Source organism: Hesperophylax consimilis, chromosome 1, assembly GCF_061612785.1.
Source record: "Hesperophylax consimilis isolate HC1 chromosome 1, BYU_Hcon_1.0, whole genome shotgun sequence".
In the NCBI taxonomy this organism is placed as follows: domain Eukaryota; kingdom Metazoa; phylum Arthropoda; class Insecta; order Trichoptera; family Limnephilidae; genus Hesperophylax; species Hesperophylax consimilis.
Window position 1 is genome coordinate 9,784,846 of NC_142836.1, and position 7,410 is coordinate 9,792,255.

At 34.1% G+C, this 7,410-nt stretch overlaps 2 protein-coding genes across 3 annotated transcripts in view; one reads left to right on the forward strand and one right to left on the reverse strand.

Moving 5' to 3' along the window:
• Nucleotides 1-5,446, forward strand: part of SamDC (S-adenosylmethionine decarboxylase) — a 67,012-nt gene extending 61,566 nt beyond the window's left edge. Inside the window, exons 6-9 of one of the 2 annotated variants that reach the window (XM_089646692.1) lie at nucleotides 375-467; nucleotides 1,296-1,316; nucleotides 2,725-2,880; nucleotides 3,535-5,446. In XM_089646692.1, coding sequence (XP_089502818.1) covers nucleotides 375-467; nucleotides 1,296-1,316; nucleotides 2,725-2,880; nucleotides 3,535-3,672 — 408 coding nt within the window. In that variant the 3' untranslated portion in view covers nucleotides 3,673-5,446. The remainder of the gene's footprint in view (nucleotides 1-374; nucleotides 468-1,295; nucleotides 1,317-2,724; nucleotides 2,881-3,534) is intronic. The other variant, XM_089646757.1, reaches the window with a different exon arrangement.
• On the reverse strand, nucleotides 4,484-7,407 carry LOC149426245 (uncharacterized). Its single transcript, XM_089646860.1, has 2 exons — nucleotides 6,807-7,407; nucleotides 4,484-6,105 (listed from the first exon to the last, which is right to left on the reverse strand). Exons 1-2 carry the CDS (start codon nucleotides 7,122-7,124, stop codon nucleotides 5,815-5,817), a joined length of 609 nt encoding a protein of 202 aa, XP_089502986.1. The 5' UTR covers nucleotides 7,125-7,407; the 3' UTR covers nucleotides 4,484-5,814.
• Between the last annotated feature and the right edge of the window lie 3 nt (nucleotides 7,408-7,410).

A 7,410-nucleotide genomic window follows, 5' to 3' on the forward strand; every position in this document is an offset into this window, starting at 1 on the left:
ACCCCAAGTGGTTCGCTACATTTTTCTCTCATACCTTTTTCCTTCCCAGAACTTCCTCTCCTTACTTGAAAAAACACAGCATCCCCAAAGATGACTAGTGGAATAATACAGGGTGTCCGGGGGTAAAGTGCACTAACTTCGAGAGGTGACATGATGATAGAAGTAAAAAAGATAAATAACTTTATTCCAAATTTTAAAGTTTTTTTCCATTAATGAATATTTAATTTTTCCGTACAAACAATTCAAATTTTCACTATTTTAAAATAAATTTCGAAAATACTTTTTTTTTTTTTTTACTACGTCTTCACACTGATTGTTTTATTTTACAGCCATCGTTTTCCCGTGGATTCACTTGAATTTATGTTTTTCCTTAGAAATCTGGAATTGAGAAGATTATTCCAGGGATGAAGATCGATGATTTCTTATTCGAGCCTTGCGGCTACTCGATGAATGGAGTTACCCGAGATGTAAGTTCAAAGTTCATTTATTATTTATATCCATTATCATTGAGAGAAATGTCAATAGGTAATTAAAGGAAAATTGTCAAAATGATTATTTGAGTTCACAAGAAATTTTAAAATTAGTATATGTTGATTATAATTATTGATTCTCGACGAATACAGTTGGCTTGAGGATGAAGATTTTGCAATAATTGTCTTGCAAATACGAACATTGTATGTATATCTGCTTTCCCCAAAGGAAAAATGCAATCGTTATCATACATCTCCCTCACTCGTATTTAAGAAATAAAACACCGTTGCCGTGGGAATTTTAAAAGCGCTCATCTTATCACCAGTCGAACGATGGCTACCCATATTTAGGCCTAAATTTTGGTAGACGAGTTTTCTAATTTATTTTTAAATTTCCGCTAACATCTCAATTATAAAATCTACAAAAAAATATGAGATAAAGGTGGATTTATTGGCTTTAGACCACATTGAGCAGCTTATGTTTCCTTATTAATATTCGAAGGAATAATTTTTTTAATGAACGCTGCCGAATCTCCATCGTCTAAGGCAGTAAATACCCAACGCTCTAGTGGTTATTACATATTGTATTTGAGTTCTTTGTTATCGTTGTGAAAAAATACAGTTAAAAACGAACAATGTACGATTTTTTACATTTCACGCAAGAATAAAATTGGCTCGAGTTCAAGCAATATTGTCTCCTGTGTTTATATAATATAAGTTTCAAACTACTTTATTCCACATATACTTGTTATATTATAAGCACTTAATATTCCATCTATTCTAACCTTTCATTTTATTTTCTTTTTAATGCCTTGATCCATAAAGGGACAGCCTGATTTGCCAAATGTGAGTAGAAATATTTGGTTTGTCTTCCTGTGTTTTAAGGGAGTGCACTTTTGATTGTGTTACCTAATAGAATTGTACATTATTATTTTCTGTCTTGGTAACTGATAAATCGTTTATTAGAATGTGTTTTTAATTTGATCACATTCAATTTGATCACATTCAATTTGAATATTAATAGTTAAACCTATCAAAACCTTGTATTTAATAATGAAGAAATTGTTATCAGCCTCGACAAAACATATTAAATAGGTACTTCTTGAGTACACGTCATCCCATGTCTATAAACATATTTCTCTAAGTATTTGATTTAGTTTCTAATCTTTGTATTTATTATTATAACCTTTGGGCTGATTTTTAATTTACATTTTAATATTAACAAAACTACTCTCCAATTACTAAGAATTTGTATAAACATTCATTCTTGGAATCCATTATTTGTGGGTTATTAATCTGTGTTACTATGCGAGAGATACTAACAGAAGTTATTGCTCCTTATCATATTTTCAATATTAAAGTCACTAATTACCCTAAGTTTATGCTGTAAGCTGTGTGTGTAAGAAATCTTTAAACATAGTGCTGCAGTTGTATCAGTTCACACTGTCACAGGATTAGCAGGACCTCTCTACACGGCCTAACTAAAACAATATAATATCAATGATTTACTTAACAGTACAGGTCTCATCTCTGCATATTGACCGTTATATTTCTTAAAGACGTTGTCAGAAAGTCGGAGAATTAATGTAAATTTCCCCTTCTCAATAAAATTAAAATAAATGGGATATTTATGAACATTTCCGATAACTATAAACATTTTTACAAATATACATGTAATTTTTTAAATATTAAAATTTTAAGTATTAATATATTTTTTAAATGGCTCACCTCAAGTTTTTTCATCTACACTCTCAATTAAAATTACTGATAAAGAAAAAAAGACATATTTTATTAGACAAATGAGTTATAAATATTATTGCAACGTCGCTCTTTTGTCGTTTCATATAAAAATAATTAATAAAATATACACAAAGTTTCATAAATTTTTCTCATGTTGCGGTAGGAACCTTTGGTTTTATAAAGGTATACATTTTAATTCTTCTGTGGTTAACTTTTACATTTTAATATAAAGCATGGTGTTTTCTCTTTCTTCGTTTAGATCATATTTCTAACCATGACAGTAAGGGAGATAACGATTTCTATGAGATCACGTGAGCTGTTCCGACAAGCGAACAAATTGACTCTACGGGTAATAAGCTGTTTGTTTGCAAAACCGAACAAATTAGCCTGAGGAGTTAACTGTCCTCAAGAGTTAAGATATTATCTAAAGATGTACCTCACGTAATACCACACAAAGTAGTTATTGTATCGCAGCCGATGTTCCAGTATTAATAGTCCAACTTGTCTGTTCCAGGGCTGTTACATGACCATCCACATAACTCCTGAACCGGAGTACTCGTATGTCTCCTTCGAGAGCAACATTCCAGCGGAGAGCTACGAAGAGGTCATCACTCGTGTCATTGACACATTCCGTCCAGGGAAATTTGTCCTCACTGTGTTTGCTAGCGAGGTAACTTAATATTTGAGACAGATTCTAATTAACAAATACCTAACTCAAACTCATTCTTTGTAAAATAATATTTAAAAGGCAGAGAGAGCATTGGGGCATTTTCACAAACTATGAATAAGTACTGTTAAAAATATGTGCTAAATTTTAAGTTTATATTTTTCTGATTCTGATCATTGTACAAAAAATGTGTAATTTTAATGTTTTCATTCATTATTACTGATTTAAAAAATTACATATTCCGAAACGGTTCCAACTGGCTACATAGAAAACGCTACTGGCTGGTAAGACGGCTGTCACGGACGTTGCCTGGCGTGACATCAACACCGCCAAATTCACTAATAAAAATGAACATTTTCTTATGGCGGAAAATCGAAAATGGCCCATTTTAAATCATTAAAGAAAATTTATTAAATAATTAAATAAAATGAAAATATCTTCATTAATTCACTAGTAAAAATTAACATTTCGGTATGGCGGCAAATCAAAATTACCCATATTAAATTATAGAAAATTTATTAAATAATTAAATAAAATACCTTAATTTCCGTAATTTTTTGTTGTTGTCTATTATTGCAATATTTTAGTTTGTATTATATTATAATGTCCTTAAGGTTTAATTTAGATTCTCTTATATTGTTGCACTTTGTTTTGCAGGAATCTTCAGTGGCTGACGCTCCGCGTGAGCTGAAGAAGCTGTCCTCATTTGGGTGTTACGAGCAAAAAGATGCTCAGTACTGTCGTTTCTCAGGCTACGACCTGCACTACGCCCTGTACTGCAAGTTCCCCAGCTGAGGGTCGTGGGGCAGCGGAGCAACCGGACTTCTGACCCCTCTCCCGACCTGCGCTTTCACCCCCCTCCCCTTCCCTCACTTGTCCTTCTTCACCGTCCAATGCAACTCCCTTCCGGAGAAGACGGACCCCAAGTCTTGCCGATATTTCAAAATGGTCGTCGGCAACGGTTGCTATTTATTTTATTTTATGTTTATTAGTGGTAAGAAAGCTGATACAAAACAGAATGATACGCTGGTTTCAAATGTACTTATGAATGGAAATGCCTTTGACGATTGGAAGAATGATAAACGTGGTGCTAAGCCGACGTCTCACGAGCTTCTGTTCCGAGCTCATTGCTCGACGGCAATCAAGAGCTTTGAATCATCAGAAACTGACGTACGTCTCCATTATTTGTGTAAAGAGAATGAAATGACAGGCAAATTGTTGAAAAATATTTCCTCCTCAGGTACGGTTGGATCAGTGAACTTGGTGATCCTGCAGGTGTTTGTCAGCAGAATGATACTGCTGTCTGTTTGCTTGCTTCTTTCCTGTTTGGTCAGCTTTTCGCCGCTAGTCTTGTTTTCTAGGTGGCGTAATAAAATATCATGAGGAATGTTTTAAAGTGCGATCATTCAATGTTGGTATGAACAACTAGAAGATTCTTGTTTGGAGAAACTTGATTGCGGGCAGAGTCCTTACTGCTCTTCATTCCATGTCACCCATTTCACCAACATTGACAATTGCGCTGTAGTTTTTGAAGGAATGTTTTCTTTTGCAAATAATTTATCCCTGCGGATAAAATTTGGCGAGCACAAAGATCGAGGATTGAAGGTTGCAGCCTTAGAAGATGGTATCGGATCGAGAGAGTGGTATGAATGCCTTAGTAGAAAAGTGTTTTTTCCTTCTTAAGAAATGAAATTTGTAACAGAAATTTATTACAGTTAATTATGGAAGTTTTTTATTAATTTTATATTCTATCTATTCTATTATAGCATTCATACAAGGTGTGTTATCAGTAGATGTCTCCAAAAAAAAAAAAAATAGTACGAAACACATATTTAATGAAAAAGCATTTACAAAAAAAAATGAAGGGTAAATCTCGATTATATTATTATTGTTAATCATAATAAATAATATATTTCCGTTTGCTTGTGCCGGGTTCGGGCCCTCAGCCCGGGTTTCGGCAGAAACATGAACGGGTCCAATACTCTTAATTAGTTTTTAATCATCGTTGCTCCAAAATACGTTCAACATTCAGATTTTAACTTGTAGTCTTCTCTCTAACTGGTATAAAATTTTTTTCAACATCACATGAATGAAATTATCAAATGATGATGCAAATTTATGTAAAATCTATTCTACCAGAAGCAATGTTTTGTCTGGTGCAACGATGAAATGTTTAATATTATAAATAAATTCCACTTGATGCAATTTGTAAAAGAGGTATACATATTTCAATATGAAGTTGGCAGCAGTGTGGTAAACTAACCCCACTGTTATCGGTGATTAAAAAGTTCCATTCCAGTCAGTGTGATTTAGAATTTTAATTAATCTATTATGTGTTATTATAAAAATATTTTAATCAACTTAAAAAGTATACATTCAATTTATTGCAACATAGTTTAACCCTCACTACTGCATGTGGAAGCAGACCCCAGTCTGTTATCTCTCGGCGTGTGAGCATGAAGCGTGTCATCATCGCTATAATTGATGGTAGAGAATAGTAAATCTAAATGTCTATTTACCATATTAAAACATTGATAACTATTGGGATTTAATAAATATCTACAAACAACTTTTGCCTTATTATTTCAAAACCTCCATTATAATATAAAATTGGCTTAACATTCCAATGCAAATTACCCGACCAAATAAGGGCCGGCGCCTGGCGCTTGAAAACTTCAAAAGCGCTCACTGTATTAGATATTACCAGCGAATTGAGTCCTTGGTGCCTTAGCAAGTCGGAGCAGACCGCTTTAATTGTGCCTGCACAGGGCCAGCCCTATTCACGAGGGAGAAATTGTTCACTGAATATTTGCAAGCTGCAGTCTCCAGAGCGAAGGTTTTCTTGATGATATCCAACCTCTGATATTAGAGGGCACCAGGAGAAAAGGAACTTCTTCATCACCATTCAACGCCCCAATCGTTAATGTGTTTATTAAATCAAGGAGATTCCCATGACAAAATTCTTTCATAAATATCTCTGCCATTATACTTGACTATTGGGTTGTGTTTGACCTTGGCAGCTGCCGGTAGAATTGGCTTGTCTATCTTAACTTTATCTTCATAGAAGTCATCCAAGTTGGGCTCAATATCTTTGCTCATCTTGGAGATGTAGCTGGGAATCGGAGTCTTCTTACGAATTCTAGGTGATATATCAGAGTCACTGATGTTCAGAGCAACGAGATCCTTGTAAATCTTTTCATTGAAATGAAAATTCAACTGCTTTGATATCTGAAATAAAATATTTCACATTATACAAATCCATTTGGATTAAACAAATTAATACGCAGATATTGCGTATCCTTGGGGTATTTTGGTACTTCAAAATTGTCCATTTTCTACATGCTGCAGAATCAGGGCCAGCCAATAGGAGCATTTCGCTCCGGGTGCCAAGCTTGAGGTTTTTACCAGCGCCAGGTGCTGTTCGGATCAGGGCCGGCCATGTAACGAATATAGATTCCTAATGCTAATAATATAACAGAAATATTTTTAAAAGATGGTACTTTATAACGATTGGTTTCACTCCCTTCCGCGGTATTAGGACTAGGTAACCAGTACCTGTCTGCTTTTATCAGAAAAAAGTATGGTAAGAAATAATGATAAAGTTGCCAAATACTGCTTCACGCTTTACACACAAACTTTTAAAAAATAACACCTGGTTTCAACTTAATTACTGCAAGAAACAACGATTTATGTCTTGGGAAATTCAATAAGTCTATGGGAAGATGGTAAAAGATGCAAAAAATGTATGAAATACGGATACATTATTCAAATACATAATCCAAACTAATAACTTATTTGTGTATGTTTTTCCATCTCCCCCGACTTAAATAGTTGTTTCCAGTAGTAATTAAGTTGAAATCAAGTGTTATTTTTTTATTGCGAGTGTGAAGCGGAATTCGGAACCGTTACCAAAATAAGTAAATAGGTACCTCCTTTTCAGCCACGATTTTGCTGGGACCTTCCAGGACATTTAAATCATCACATTTCTTATGAACCATTTGCTCTACTTTCCTTATTTGCTTCAGGATCGCTTTGGAAGAATGGAGTCCGGGATCTGCATAATCGTTGTCAGAATATTTCATCTGAAGCTTTTCAGTGGATTTTCTATTTCCTGTTGGAGCTGAACCGGTCGTGAAATTGGATTGAGAACCCTCAGAACAAGACGATTTTTTTGTAACTTTTTGACAAGTGCGTTCTGTGTTTCGAACTAAAACTTTTTTGCTTTTTAAACTTTCCTTAAACGACATGTTTCACTTTTACACTTTGATATGGATTATAAAATTAAGGTTTGTTTAAAATTATTGTTAGAATCGTCTAAGGAAACTAGTGCAGTTTTGGGGTGACGCCGTAACAAGATACCTTCAAACAGAATGTTGACTGACGTTGACAAAACAGTTTATGACTGTTTACGACGTTCAGCATTTCATTAGCTTGAAATGGTTTGAAACATAAATAAACCATTCCGTTTGAATATAAATAAGCCCGTTTGAATTTAAAATTCTGACTTCTGACAGTTTAATTGGTGTATTGCCA